Below are 16,153 nucleotides of genomic sequence, written 5' to 3'. Positions count from 1 at the left end.
GAAAGAGGCAGGTCATTGGGGGAAGAGTGGCCCAGGCAGCCGGCACAGGGCAAAGACCAGGGCTCAAGAGGGGGCCTGACAAGGCTGAGGAGCGAGCAGGGTTAGCGTGCGTCCGCCTGCACACTCACGGGAGGGCATCTGGGATGTGGCTTCCCGGGTCCCCAGCTTTGGTCCCTCTGGTTGCCTCTAAATCAAATCCAGAGTGCTGGGTGTGGTAAGACGTGCATTTTTCCATTACTGACTTAGGTTGTTTGATGGTGTTTTAGTTTACAATTTGCCGGAATGCAATATACCAGAAACAGAATGGCTTATAAAAGGGAGAGTTTATTATGTTGCAAGTTTACAGTTCCAAGGCCATGAAAATGTCCCAACTAAAGCAAGGCTATAGAAATGTCCAATCTAAGGCATCTAGGGAAAGCTTCGTTTAAGAAGGCCAATGAAGTTCAGGGCTTTTTTCTCAACCAGAAAGGCACATGGCAAATATGGCAACGTCTGGTAGCTTTCTCTCTAGGCTTCTTGTTTCATGAAGCTCCCCTGGGAGTGTTTTTCTTCATCTCCAAAGGTCTCTGGCTGCATGGGCTCTGTGGCTCTTTCCAGAATGGTTCCTTTTTAAAGGGCTCCAGTCAGCAACCCCACCTTGAATGGGTGGAGACACTTCTCTAATCAAATCATCTAATCAAAATTACCAATCACAATTGGGTCACATTTCCATGAATAATAAAAAAACTCCCGCCCAGCAATACTGAATGAGGATTAAAGGACACGGCTTTTCTGGGGTCCACAAATTCAGACCAGCACAGATGGTATCATGTGACTGACATTTTTTTGAAATCTAACAGTGACCAGAAAACCTGAGCTTTCATCCGCAGACAGGGGGAAATTTTTTCCCATGAGTAAATTTTAATTGAATAGTGGGAGAGCAAATAAAGTGGCTTCCTGATTGCATCCCCTGTCTGGCTTGTTAAGCAACCAGGGAAGCGGCTCACAGCAGGAGCGATGCCAGCCTGGGTTGGAGTTATAAGGTTATCTGGGAGGAAGATCCAACTGCAGAGATGGCTGGTGGGGAATTTTAATCTGTAGGAATTTGGATCTTAGAGTCCTAAACTGGGGTAGGAGAAGAAAGGGTTAGGGAAAAACGAGATGGGTAGAAAATAGAGTCCTGGAAGCTTTGGGAATCATTCTGATAGACCAAGATAGTGAAACCCATAGTTGTACTGAGCTCTTTAGGAACTTAAATATAGCCTCTGAATTCTTTAGGTTCTTGAATCCAGTCACGATTCAAGAAAAGTGATGTGAGTAATTGAATGACTCTATAGGGTTTTCTGAAATGAAAAAGAGAGGAGGAAAATTCAATAAATAGGAAGAGATACCTAAGTACCGAAAATGATTTTGACTGTCTCAGAAATGACTTTAGATCATTCAATATTAAGTCTCAGGCCACAAAGTTTCATTTGGCCCTGCCGTGGGCGAGGCACCCTCAGGGACTGGGGACACTTCTGGGAAAAAGCCCCACTGTCAGGGCCTGGGGAATTACACTTCCTTCTCCTGCATCAAGCTGCAGATAAAACTTAGAAGCTTAAGGCCAATACTGTCTTCATTTCACTGCCTTCAAGGGAAGAAACCGGGGTGGGGGTAGGGGGGTGGGATAAGACACCCACCCCCTTCACCAGCTATGGGGACCGCTTTTAGTTCATGATCCAATTGCATGGCCACGGGGTTCATTCTGGAACATTCCATCCCTGTGGGGCAGGGAGGTGGGGCAGAGAGCAGGACCCCGGGGGAACAAAGCACCAAGATCCTAACAGGGAACAGTCCTGTTCTCTGCCTGAGCGGCTGGGGTACCCGGAGCCCACCCTGCTGGGCACTGCCATCAGCTGGGAGAGTCCCCAGGGCGGGGGAGGGCAGAAACTCAATGGGAGCCCTGACCCGAAGGGCTCCTGCAGTCAGCGGCCAGCCTCCGCCAGTCTTTTTCTTTTTCAGAAAGGACCTCGAACTCATTAGGTCTTCTCTAAAACCATTGCCAAAGTTTAGTTATCGTACGCTCAAATTATTGCACTTTCTTCTTGTTAGCTTTTCCCAGCAAGGTGCCCCATTTCCAGCCGACAGTGGCACTTTCTCAGTGCGCCAGCTGCTGGGCATGGCCACGGCGCTGGAGAACATACTCTCGGTCCTGGCCCTCACCTTTTTAAAAATGCAAATTATTTTTTTTAACTTTGCAATAATCTCAAACTTACAAGGTCAGTTGCAAAAATAATACAAACGCCATATAGAGAACTCCAGCTTGCCCTTTACCCAGGTACCCAGATCACAACTTTTAACGTTTTGCCCCATTTGCCATGTCATTCCATCTACCATCCATCCATCTTACCTGTCTGTCTGTCTGTCTATATATCTACCTATTTTAAACATTTGACAGCAGGTTGTGTGCATCATGCTCCTTGAATGCTTAATACTTAATATACATTTCCTAAGAACAAGGACATTCACTTACGTCGTTACCGAGTTCAAGAAATCCAACGCTATGCTATTATAAGGTTTATATCTATATTCTGATTTTTCATATGTCCCAATAATCCGCCCTTGCCTTTTCGGCCTTTGCTAGGCGTCCACCTTCTTGGCTCATTCCCCCGAGCACGCGCCCTCTGTGTGGCCCTGCCCCGCTTTGAGCAGGCATCATCCGGGGCACAATCGTGTGGTCGGAGCCTCCAGACGCCCCTCAGGTCCCACCTGCTCCTTCCTGGGGTGGGGGGGTCTCGCTCTCGTGGCCGCACACCCCGAGCTGCAGGAGCCTCGTGTAAACACGGCTGCCTTCCTGCTTCGGTGTAATGTTGAGGGTCAAAATTACATGAAATACATGAAAATGCTTTGCAGTGACCACAGTCCTTCCCAAGAGGGAGCCCCTGAGCACAGAACAAGGATACGACGTGCCAGGCCACCCAGCACAGCGTCCCTTCCTTCATTCAGCCCGGCCTGGCCCGTGATCGGTGCAGTGGAACGTAGTGGCTAGACCGTGGACAGCGGAACTGAGCACAGATGTGCGGTGCTGCTGCCAGGACCTGCTGTTTCTGACCCTCTAACCGGTGGTCCTGGCACCAACCACCTCCCCTCTACGCACAGGAAGCCCACCTTTCTCCTATTAAGTTACCCCTCTCAGTCCACACCCATCAGGCAGGCTCCCCCAGCTTAACCCAGCTCCCTCCTCAACCACCAGGCTGCCAAAGCCTTCTCTGGCTCACTCCTCCCTTCACTGCACTAATTGGTAGCCACTGGTAATTACTAAATTATTATATGATATGTATCAGGTGATCAAATTCAACGTTTTGGCCCATTTCCTAGATCGACTTTCTTGAAAGATAAACTCCATCCTCGCTTTACCTCTCTGTACCTGTGAGGGTCAGCTTCAAATGATCAAAATTCTGACATTTACAGTGCTTAAAAATCCTGTAGGAAATAAAAGAGACATTAACGAGTAACTGCTGATGTCGAACTTTTATGTGATTGGCTAACAGTCTCCCCTATATTTATATTTCCCTCGTTCTTTATGCAATGGGGGAACAGAGAGGTCATTTGTGGGGTCATCCTTGTCTTTAATGCCTGTGCTGGTTTGAAAGGATGTTACGTCCCCTAGAAAAGCCATGTTTTAATCTAAATACTGTATGTTTGAAACTGTAATCAGATTATCTCCCTGGAGATGTGATTTAATCAAGAGTGGTTGTTAAGTTGGATTAGGTGACAACATGTCTCCACCCATTTGGGTGGGTCTTGATAAGTTTCTGGAGTCCTATAAAAGAGGAAACATTTTGGAGAATGAGAGAGATTCGGAGAGAGCAGAGAATGCTGCAGCACCATGAAGCAGAGTCCACAGTCAGTGACCTTTGGAGATGAAGAAGGAAAATGTCTCCCGGGGAGCTTCATGAAACAGGAGGCCAGGAGAGAAAGCTAGCAGATGACGCCGTGTTCACCATGTGTCCTTTCAGTTGAGAAAGAAACCGTAAACTTCATCGGCCTTCTTGAACCAAGGTATCATTCTCTGGATGCCTTTGATTGGACATTTCTATAGACGTGTTTCAATTGGTACATTTTCTTGGCCTTAGAACTGTAAACTAGCAACTTATTAAATTCCCCTTTTTAAAAGTCGTTCCATTTCTGGTATATTGCATTCCGGCAGCTAGCAAACTAGAACAATGCCTCACTCACTATACCCTCAACAGAAGGAACAACTGGACTCGAGGATGAGGCTGACACTCTAAAAGTCCCCTGGAAAGAGGCAGGTGGAGGCGCCGAGGAGCAAGCTGGCCATCTGTGCATCCCCCGGGGACTGGTGGGCCAGGCACAGAGGTCCTTTCTGGTCCCCTTCAGGAAGATGGGAGGCCCATCCTGCTTGCAATGAAACAGAAAACCACAGCCCTAAGTGACCATTTTCTGCTTAACCGGTTTTCCAGCTAAGGGCCTCTGGGGTCAGCTTTCTGCTGGGAGAGGGCAGGGGAGGCCTCAGCCCCTCTCAGGGATGCACAAGGCTGGACTGGAACTCAGTCAGGGCCCCCTGCCCTCTACCCGGGATGTACCCAACACCCACCTTGGCCACAGCTTTCCCTTAATTAGGAAAAAAAAAAGACATGCTCTCCTTGTAAATCTCTCCTTGTCTACTGGGAAGGATGTTACCATAGCAACATTTTGAGAGAGGAAAAAAAGAACCGCTTCCTGAGCCCGGGTGCTGCCTGCCACCCCTTCAGGAGCTGGGGGCTTTGGGACGAGTCGGTGTCCCCTCCAGGCCAGGGCATGGGCGCAAGCAGAACGTGGACCCGGAGCTGCGGAAACCGGGTGAGGCTCCCTGGGTGGCCACGGACAGGTGAGGTCCTTAACTCCTCCAAGCCACCGTGTCCTTACTGGACTAGGTCCTAGCTCCTGCCTGCAGTTGCTGGGGGAAACTGATGAGAAAACACGAACCACTCTGAAAAAACAAACAACAGCAGCACCCCAGCCGTGCTGCCGCCTGGCGTCCCAGCGCCGACCCACCTGGGGATGCCGGTGAGATAGGTCATGACACTCTGGAACTCCTTGTCGGGGATGTCACTGAAGGCTGGGTAGTCCGGGAACGTGATGACTGGGCATCCGTCCTGCCCCCGGCCACCTAGGAGGAAAAGCAGAGGTGGGTCACTTAGCATCGCTTAAGGGGCCCTTGCGCAGGCCACCTGGTCCCCAGCAGGAAGTTAAAAATATTTTTTAACAAGAGGCAAGTGTTTCGGTAAAAACTGAGGGACTGTTCTTTGTAGTGTCACATTATTACGAAAGAAACGCATGCTTAGTGAAGAAAATATTTGGAAGAGTCTCACGGATTTTTTAAAAATCCCCCATCATTTGGCCCTTATGGGGTGCAGTGGTTTGAAGCTGTAGGTGCCCCAGAAAAAATGCTCTTGAATCTAGCCCATTCCTGTGGGTGTGAAGCCATTGGAAGGAGGGACTTTGGATGAGGAGTCTTCAGCTAAGGTGAAGAATCAGTTAGGATGGGTCTTCACCCTATGACTGTGTCCTTGATATGCAGAGAGAAATTCAGGCAGACACAGAGAGAGAGAAAGCCACAGGAAGCAGGACGCGGGGCATCGATGGAACCCAGAAGAAAAGGGAGAGAGCGGGAGACGCTGCCATGAGCCTTGCCACGGGACCAAGGAGCCAGGGCTCACCAGCAGCCAGCCCCAGAGCTCCAGGCCTGGTGCAGGAATTGTGGCCTCAGCACTGCCTTCATCTGGACTCTCTCTGAGTCTCCACACTGTAAGCTAATGAAGTCCCATGGTCAAGTCACCCCGTTTCACAGCCTTTGTTTGAACAGCATAGGAAACTCAAACATGAGGCAATCGCCATAATATTTTGGCATAGTTTCTTCCCAACTTTTTTCTATGCATTTTTTTTACACAGTTGAGAACATATTGAATATACAAGACTGAACCCTACTTTTTCCAAAACGGTAAACCAAGCAGTTTTCCAAATGATAAAGCCATTCTTTTAATATTTGTATAATGTTCCACTCAGGTGTGTGCTCTAACTAGCAACCATTCTGTTTGTAGGCATTTTATATTTTTTTCCAATATTCCACTTTTAAACATTGCAGCTCTGAAAGGAGTTGCCTCTTATATCACTCTGCCTTTGACAAAAGGAAACCAGAAAGAGACAGAGTTAATGTATTTCAGATATTGTAAACTATTTTCATATTACAAATATAATAAATCATATTTCCTAAAATCAAGCTGAGTTTTGTGCATTTATAACAAGGGTGCAACTCGGGTGAGTTTTGATCTTGTTTTTTCTTTATCCCTGGAACTTTCATTTCCATCTCAGAGTGAAAATGGAAATGCTGATGTGCCATAGGAAAGGTTATTGTATTATTTTCTGGTATCCTAGGAATAGAAACAGTCCTTGAAACGGCACCCACAAAGCATGTACACACAGACACACTCATAGAGACATACACCCAGAGACACACAAAGAGAGACACACACAGACACACACACAGACACAGACACACGCACAAAAAACAATCATGTTTTTTGCACAAGATGATTAGCACACATCTGTTCTTTAAAAAGTTTCACAAGAAATTTCCAAATGGCGTCATCCATATATATCATCCTATAGAAAAAGCACTTAAAACTTTTAAGTTATTCTACAATTATTTAAATACGGCAAGAAAAGAAATTTTATTGCACCCTTCTGTGGGTCTTAACCCCTCTGCAACTCTTTATGCTCCACCCCAAATGCTCAGTCCCCAACACTCCCTCTCTATTTATTTTCATCTTTTGACCCGACTGTCTCCCAAAACTTGTATTATCACCATGGTGATCAAACTCTATTTATTGGGCAGCTATTCTGTGCTCAACTTGTGTTAGGGTATGTGAGGGGTTTGTGACTTTCTGGAACGCAAAATCCTGTTGAGAGACAGATGGTATGTGTGAAAAGTAAATGGATCATTAAAACACTCTGGCAATAGTTTCAAACATCTGTAGAATTCCAAGGAGAGAGGGAGAGACTGATTTCAGGTGAAACAGCTAAAGAGGGCTTGGTGGAGGAAGGAAAAAAGCTGAAGCGGACGGATCAGAATAGGCACAGGATGTTATTGGGAGGGGGTCAGAACAAAGGACTGAGTAGGGAATGCTCGGATGAGGTGAGGGGCAAAGACGTACCTTTTGGGCTGTGAGGGTTTGGGGAACAGAAAAGGAAAAAAGGTGATCTTTTTTTTTTAACTTATTTTTATTAATTAAAAAAAAATTAACAAACAAAACATTAAGATATCATTCCATTCTACATATACAATTAGTAATTCCTAATATCATCACATAGTTGCATATTCATCATGTCTTAGAACATTTGCATTGATTTAGAAAAAGAAATAAAAAGACAACAGAAAAAGAAATAAAACGATAATAGAGAAAAAAAAAGATTATACATACCATACCCCTTACCCCTCGCTTTCATTTACCACTAGCATTTCAAACTAAATTTATTTTAACATTTGTTCCCCCCTATTATTTATTTTTATTCCATATGTTCTACTCCTTTGTTGACAAGGTAGATAAAAGGAGCATCAGACACAAGGTTTTCACATTCACAGAGTCTCATTGTGAAAGCTATATCATTGTCCAATCATCATCAAGAAACATGGCTACTGGAACACAGCTCTACATTTTCAGGCAGTTCCCTCCAGCCTCTCCACTACATCTTGAACAACAAGGTGATATCCACTTAATGTGTAAGAATAACCTCCAGGATAACCTCTCGACTCTGTTTGGAATCTCTCAGCCATTGACACTTAGTCTCATTTCACTCTTCCCCCTTTGGTCGAGAAGGTTCTCTCAATCCCTTGATGTTAATTCTCAGCTCATTCTAGGGTCTTTCTCAGTCCCTTGATGCCGAGTCTCAGCTCATTCCAGGATTTCTGTCCCACGTTGCCAGGAAGGTCCACACCCCTGGGAGTCATGTCCCACGCAGAGAGGGGGAGGGTGGTGAGACTGCTCGTTGGCTGGAGAGAGAGGCCACATCTGAGCAACAAAAGAGGCTCTCTTGGGGGTGACTCTTAGGCCTAAATTTTAAGTAGACTTGACCTATCCTTTGTGGGGTTAAGTTTCATATGAACAAACCCCAAGACTGGGGGCTCAGCCTATAGCTTTGGTTGTCCACACTGCTTGTGAGAATATCAAGAATTCAACTTGGGGCAGTTGAATTTCTCCTCACTTTCACCATTCCCCAAAGGGGGCTTACAAATACTTTTCCAGTCACTGATCAAATCACTCTGGGATTCATCGGGGCATCACTCTGGACAAATCAACAAAATCTCATGTCCTAACTGAAATTCCAAGGACAGAGATTTTTTATTGTTTGCAGTTACTACTTTCTCCCCAGCACCTAGAACAGAGCCTGGCAAATAGTAGATGTTCAATTAATATATTTTTTGGCATGATGGATGCAAAGGAGAGAGTATAGCTCTTCTATTTGTTTATAAAGCATGCCTGTTTTCATACTCAAACACAGGTATAAAATAGTTAAATAAATGCACATACTTAATAAAATATAGCAGCTTTCCACCTGATATTTATTTGGAATTGGTACTTAAACTAATTATTCTTTGTCTTATTTTTTTTATTAATTAATGGAAAAAAGAAATTAACACAACATTTAGAAATCATACCATTCTAGATATGCAATCAGTAATTCTTAACATCATCACATAGATGCATGATCATCGTTTCTTAGTACATTTGCATCGGTTTAGAAGAACTAGCAACACAACCGAAAAAGATACAGAATGTTAATATAGAGAAAAAAATAAAAGTAATAATAGTAAAAAAAAAACAAAAAAAAAAAACCTATAGCTCAGATGCAGCTTCATTCAGTGTTTTAACATGATTACTTTACAATTAGGTATTATTGTGCTGTCCATTTTTGAGTTTTTGTATCTAGTCCTGTTGCACAGTCTGTATCCCTTCAGCTCCAATTACCCATTATCTTACTCTGTTTCTAAGTCCTGTTGGTCTCTGTTACCAGTGACATATTCCAAGTTTATTCTCGAATGTCGGTTCACATCAGTGGGACCATACAGTATTTGTCCTTTAGTTTTTGGCTAGACTCACTCAGCATAATGTTCTCTAGGTCCATCCATGTTATTACATGCTTCATAAGTTTATCCTGTCTTAAAGCTGCATAATATTCCATCGCATGTATATACCACAGTTTGTTTAGCCACTCGTCTGTTGATGGACATTTTGGCTGTTTCCATCTCTTTGCAATTGTAAATAACGCTGCTATAAACATTGGTGTGCAAATGTCCGTTTGAGTTTTTGCCCTTAATTCCTTTGAGTAGATTCCCAGCAATGGTATTGCTGGGTCGTATGGCAATTCTATATTCAGCTTTTTGAGGAACCGCCAAACTGCCTTCCACAGTGGTTGCACCATTTGACATTCCCACCAACAGTGGATAAGTGTGCCTCTTTCACCGCATCCTCTCCAGTTAAGTGCTGTCATTTTCTGTTTTGTTGATAATGGCCATTCTGGTGGGTGTGAGATGATATCTCATTGTGGTTTTGATTTGCATTTCTCTAATGGCCAGGGACATTGAGCATCTCTTCATGTGCCTCTTGGCCATCCGTATTTCCTCTTCTGGTAGGTGTCTGTTCAAGTCTTTTTCCCATTTTGTAATTGGGTTGGCTGTCTTTTTGTTGTTGAGTTGAACAATCTCTTTATAAATTCTGGATACTAGACCTTTATCTGATATGTCATTTCCAAATATTGTCTCCCATTGTGTAGGCTGCCTTTCTACTTTCTTGATGAAGTTCTTTGATGCACAAAAGTGTTTAATTTTGAGGAGTTCCCATTTATTTATTTCCTTCTTCAGTGCTCTTGCTTTAGGTTTAAGGTCCATAAAACTGCCTCCAATTGTAAGATTCATAAGATATCTCCCTACATTTTCCTCTAACTGTTTTATGGTCTTAGACCTAATGTTTAGATCTTTGATCCATTTTGAGTTAACTTTTGTATAGGGTGTGAGATATAGGTCTTCGAAAAGGTGATCTTCTTGAGGCTTAGCCGTGGCCTGAGGGGATTTCACTTTTCTCAGCAGAAAGGGTCTGGTTCTAGTAGCTGTGGCTGGGCTGAGGGTGGGGTAAGAACTGAGCACAGGCAGCACCCTAAGGGGGCTTTTCCAAGAACGAGATAACACCCATGACATCTTATAAAGGAAAAATGGAGACAGCATTCGAAGAATCAGAGATGGTCGCAGGGTTTATAGCTTGCAATGTAGAGAGGTGAGTAGCACCTCCAATCAAAATGAGATGGCTGGGAAGGGGATACGTTTAGAGAAAAAGGCTGTGAGTTAAGCTTCGTACATACTTAGCTTGAGACAAGAAAGGAAATTCAACTAGAAATATTCCACAAATAATCAAAAGAAGTAATAGAGAAGATAGGAGTTAAGAATGCCAAAGTTTGGAGTCAGGACGGCCTGAGCTACAGATTAATGATAGCGGTGAGTTCTTTGCCTTCTTTCCTTCCCCTCGCACCTGAGTTTGGTCTCAAGACCTGTTTGGACCAATAGGATGTGGCAGAAGTGAAGGTGTAACTTCTAAGGCTGGGCCTTAAGTTATCTTTCCTGCTTGGAAGCTCCCTCTTGGAAACCAGTCATCACGTAAATGGTCCAGTGACCCTGAGTCCCTCATGCCACATGCAAGGAGACCCAAGCACTTCCACAGGGCAGAAAGGAGAGGAAGGGAGGAAGAGGAGGGAGGTCCAGGCTAGTGAAATACCGCTAAGGTACCACATCCCTGAGTGAAGTCCCCTCGGGCCTTCCACCTGGGCCCAGCCACCAACTGAAGGCAGCCGAGTGAACATCTCCTGCTAAGGCCACAAGAGCAAAAGAGCAACCCAGCTGGACCCTTTCTGATTCCTGATCATGGAATCTAGAATAAATAAATTACATGGTAGTTGTTTTAAGAAAACTAAACTTGAGGGTAGTTTGTTATGCAGCAATAAAAATAAAAAATCAGCAGTTCTGCAACCTCAGGCAAGTTACCTAGTATCCGTGTTCTCACCTGTAAACCAGGTGCCACCAGCGCTTACTTCTTATGTCAGGGGGTTACTGAGAAGACTAAATCACTCAGCTCTGCGGGACACTCAGCAGGCGGTGCACAAACAGTAGCTCTTATTATCATCAGTATCGTCCCATTATCACCATCACGCCTCATTCATTGGCTGTGTCTAGCTTTCTAGAACTTTCCCCATGTGGTTTTGGCCCAGCCCATGCCGTGCAGTCACACTCGCTGTATCATCCAAGGATCAGCTGATTCACCCTCCTTCTCTTCTCATCTATCTACATACCTCGTGTGCCTCTTCCTTAAAGCCTCTCTCTACAGAGCCAGCTTTGGCTGACCTCTGCCTTATTTCCTATAATGTGGCACAGTCCATTATTTAATGATAGCACTTAATATTTCTGGCTGATACTTCATATGTGAAAATCTTTTTGTTCCCAACTGGATGATAAACATCCCAAGGGTGGGGATGATGTTGCCAGCCCCCTCCTGAGGCCACCTCGCCCAACCCAGGGGTTGAACCCAGAGTGGGCATCTAATAAATAAATGTCCTGACTAATCTCCCTGTTCATCCAGAGACACCTAAGCCATTTCTAACCTTAATTTTAATTACATTTACAAACTGAAAAGTATCGTTTCTGCTCTCATCACTCGTTTATTTTCTAATCATTTCCTATCCTTTTGAAATTTCTCAGCTTCCAAGATACTCTTTAAGTTCCTATTCTCTATCTCTTGTCTGAAAAGTTTCCTGTAAGTCCCGAACAAAACACATCTTGCTATTTACTCGATACGCAGCACCTTTAACCCACTGCCTTCCATCAATTTCAATTCTTGCTCCCTCTAGAAAGTTCCTCAGATCCCCAACAGCAAAAGGTGCACTGCCTGTGAAGTCTGAGATGGTCCGGTGCATTGTTCACATGAGTAGAACATCAAACCTTCCCTCGGATATTACTTTACGGTGATTTCAAAGCCTGTTTGGGAAATTGCTCACCCCATGTCTAAGCTTTATGTAGTACCTATTGCAACTATTCAAAGTTCATAGCAATTTTCAACATTCCAGCAGTCATAGTTGTAAGAGTATTGACAAGACAAAGAGAGGTGAACCATGAAAACAGGTGCAGTCCGCACAAGCTCTTTGCTTTCCTGAAAATGGGACTCAGAATAGAATCCTCAGAGAACAGAAGATTCAGGTGTTAATCAGACGCCCCATGTACTGTGTAGCAGAGCACTATAATAGGATATTTGGATGGGACTCTCTGGCTTCAGTTTCCATTAAGAATTCCAAAATGAGTGGAGACAGTTCCCACTGATGTGGCATATGAGACCCCAACCAAGTCAAGGCCATGTATAGGGGCCAAAAGGCTTGGCAGAAAGGATGGGAGAAGTGGCTCCTGTGGAGAGAGCTCTTGATTGTGCCAGGTCCCCACCCCTTCCAGGGGAAGTATCGAGTGCTACCCACCCACCCCAGCAAGGGAAACCTGGGCTGCCGACTTTGCAGAGAGCTCTGATTCCTGTACCTGCCCTTGGAAGGAACAGGGCTGCCCGAGAAATTTAAGGCAGACTGTGTCCGCAGGCCTCTCCAGGGAATCTAGAAGGAGAAGGGGCTGGAGGTGGAGTGTGGGGACAGCAGCTGCCTGGGGTCGGTACTCCCAGGGTCCTTCAGCATCAGAGACATACCAGTTCTTCCCAGAGACCAGAGATGGTCATGGGGCAGAGGCAGGCTGAGTGCATGGTGGGTACCACTCAAGGCTGCCTGGAGTAGCAAGATGACCTTAGCAGGAGGACCTGGTGGTGTCCACACATGTCCAGGGGCTGAGGGAAGATGCCCATGTGACCCCTGGGATACTGCTTGTGGTGATTGGGTTCTGATGTCAACTTGGTCAAATGAGCATGCCCAGTTGTCTGGTCAGGCAAGCACTGGCCTAACAGTTGCTGCGAGGATATTCCCTGGTTGGTTGACAAACTGGAAGGTTGGTATATTAGATTATCAGTTGACTGCATCTGTGGCTGATAATATCTGGGATCAGTTAAGGCATGTCTCCCACAACAAGGTAATCCAATCAGCTGACGGCTTTTAAGGAGAAGAGAGACTCTTTCACTGCTTCTTCAGCCAGCGAGCCTCTCCTGTGGAGTTCATCCAGACCCTTCATCAGAGCTGCCAGCTTCACAGCCTGCCCTATGGATTTTGGACTCTTCCATTCCCACGGTTGCGTGAGACATCTTTGTAAGTCTCATATTTACAGATGTCTCCTGTTGGTTCTGTTTCTCTAGAGAACCTTGACTAACACAGCGCTTCATTCCCCTGGAGAAGGGGGCAGCAGGACCTGGTGCCAGAGAGAGAACCGCTGAGGATCCATGAGGGTCAACTTGGGTCCAGAAAGTTTGAAAACCATATCCAGGAAGGAAGGCCCCTCCCTGAGCTCATCCCTCTCCCTTCCCTCACACCTTGACCCAGGTGGGGCAGAGCGGTAGCTAGTTTGAGAGGAGGCAGAGAAAGGAGGGAGGCGAGGACCCATGTCCCCCTCTCCAGCCTGGACTTCAGCCTAGAGCAGGCCTGAGCTGGGAAGGTGGGTATAAAGGAGATGCATTTCACCCTGAAGGGTTCACCCTAAATCAAATATGAAGTGAGGATTACAACACGGAACTGCAGTCTCAGTAGCGTCTGGCCTGCCCTTTAAGTCTTTGCTCTCCTTCAACTTCAAACCCTTTTACACGAAGGAGCTCGGCTTCTTCCTACTCAGTTAACAACTCCTGCATTACATGATGCTTGAGGGCTTGTTGGGAAGGTCATTTAATGTCTGTCTATTTGCATTTATGTTTGGGTTTAAGGGCGACAGGCCCACATGCTCATCAACTCATCTGAAATCCCAAATGCCCATGAAATGACTTCCGCGAGGTGCTAACGTGCAGGCAGCGCATGTCCACCAGGCGGACCTGCCTGGCCACTGTCCGGGGGGGTCATCATTTCCTCGGTGGACTCGCAACGAAACCCACGCACAGGAGGCCACGGACGGGCCTGCCTTCGAGAGTTCACACCGCAGCCGCCCGGATGATCGGGTCGGGGCTCTGGGAATCACTGCCTTCCTTTAATGGGAAAGCAGTGATCTTTCCTTTGTCTTACTGAGTCAAGCACAGAAATTCCAGTCTTTCTGCTGCTATCAAAGGAATAAGCCCCAAAGTGGCTCCCCAGTACAGTCAAGGCCAGGCTGCCTGGCGTCCAGAGCAGGCATTCGGAAGGCGCAGCTGCTACTCTGCTGAGAAACCCTCCACCCCCGTAGGAGCGAACTGCAGGGTCGTGCCGGGGGCAGACCAGGTCCAGAGCAAGCTCTCCCCTCCTGCATCTACACTTAGGGCCACTGACAGTGACCTCAACTGCAGTCCTCAGGGGGCAAGGAAGGAAATGAAGTGCCTCCTGTGAGATTCACCCCCCCCCAAAACCCCTGCACCCACGTGGCTTCAGGATACAACGCACAGCTGCTTTCTATGTTTGGAAAAATCAGGATCCCGACAGGGGACTTACACCAGTTACCCTGAGCACTCAGTTAAATGGCACCTGCCTCCACTTCCCGGCTGAATGGAAGGTGGTTAAAATTTAAACTGTCTCCAGTCTGCTGCCATCACTAAGACATATCGGGCACATGCTCGCTGTGCTTTTCAAGTAGACATTGCTCAAATCTAGGATGAATTTCTTTTTTCATTTGTATCCATCTAGTCCAATTAGGAACAGCTTACCAGTTTCTAGAAGCTTTCTGGCAATTACACACCAACTATGTGCTGAAAAGAACAACACTATTAAGCTGAATCAAATGTACTATGAAAAAACAGAATGCTGTCTTTTGGCAAGAAAGCCTATTCTTTTAATAAAACACGGCTCCACACCTTTAGTTTGAATATAAAGTAATGGTTAAGAGAGAAAGCTTTGGAGTTAGGATGCCTGGGTTCAACCACCTCCTGCAAGCTGTAGGACCCTGGGCAAGTTACTTCTATTTCAGTAATGTAATCTGTCATTCATGTATGTGCACACACACACAGAAACACACACAAACACACACATGCATACATATGTATCTAGGGTAGGTGGAGAATTTAAATGAGATAAGACTTAAGTAAAGGTTTTAGCATTGTGACTAATAAATAATTAGTGCTCAATAAGCCTTCAATTTATGGAAGGTGTGTTAGGACAGCCAAGCCAAGTAACTGAGGGACCCCTAAATAGAGAAAAGTAGACATGCATGCACTACATGATTCATGTTCTTTATAGAGACAACACAACTTAAAGGATTTTCTCCTTTGTAGTGCATCAGCCAACATGTGGTATTGCTGACTTTCTTTTACGCCTGAAAATCTAACACTGTAGTTTTAAAAACTCAACCATGGGGCGGGCCGCGGTGGCTCAGCGGGCAAAGTGCTTGCCTGCTATGCCGGAGGACCTCGGTTCGATTCCCGGCCCCAGCCCATGTAACAAAAACGGAGAAACAGAATACAATAAAAAACCAGAAAATGTTTAAAGATGTTTCCCTTCCTTCTATCCTTCCTTCCTTCTCTCTGTCTTTCCTTTAAAAAAAAAAAAAAAAAACTCAACCATATCCATTGCCTAAGAATGAAAACTGTCACATGATTAATTTATTCTTATTGAAGGAAAAACATCAGCTGGCTCCTGAGCTTTTAGAAAAATCTTAAATAAATAAAAAAAAACTTTATATCAGTACAAAGATGGTATCAAGAAGGCATTACATTTCTGAAAATGTGTATTAAATAAGAGACTCAGAACTCTAACATTTATAGAATGCCTCTGTCAATATGATTTGTTCTTCCTAATGATTTTATTTTCACAGGTACTAGTTTAAGCACCAGATGATCATTAGATTCCTTGAAGCGAAACCCAGAGAGAATCAAGGTGAGCTTAGGACCCTGCTGTGTAACCTCACCGATGAAAGATGAAGAAAACACAGGCCAATGAGCAAATCTAGCTTGGATTCGATCCTAGACATAAACACTATATAAATCTAAAATTAATTCTAGAAAGAAAGGACTGTTACCCTTGGGCAACTGAAACAAGAAATTTAGGTTTCCTGAGTGAACAAACA

At 45.2% G+C, this 16,153-nt stretch overlaps 1 protein-coding gene across 17 annotated transcripts in view; it reads right to left on the bottom strand.

Moving 5' to 3' along the window:
* Positions 1 to 16,153, bottom strand: part of MCF2L (MCF.2 cell line derived transforming sequence like) — a 331,118-nt gene that overhangs the window by 97,347 nt on the left and 217,618 nt on the right. For all 17 annotated transcript variants that reach the window (XM_077158711.1, XM_077158710.1, XM_077158723.1 and 14 more), the window contains one exon: positions 5,017 to 5,131. In XM_077158711.1, the coding sequence (XP_077014826.1) occupies positions 5,017 to 5,131 (115 nt within the window). The remainder of the gene's footprint in view (positions 1 to 5,016; positions 5,132 to 16,153) is intronic.

Source organism: Tamandua tetradactyla, chromosome 4, assembly GCF_023851605.1.
Source record: "Tamandua tetradactyla isolate mTamTet1 chromosome 4, mTamTet1.pri, whole genome shotgun sequence".
Taxonomy (NCBI): domain Eukaryota; kingdom Metazoa; phylum Chordata; class Mammalia; order Pilosa; family Myrmecophagidae; genus Tamandua; species Tamandua tetradactyla.
The sequence above is the reverse complement of the archived record's forward strand: the minus strand, read 5'-3'. Positions and strand labels throughout refer to the sequence as shown.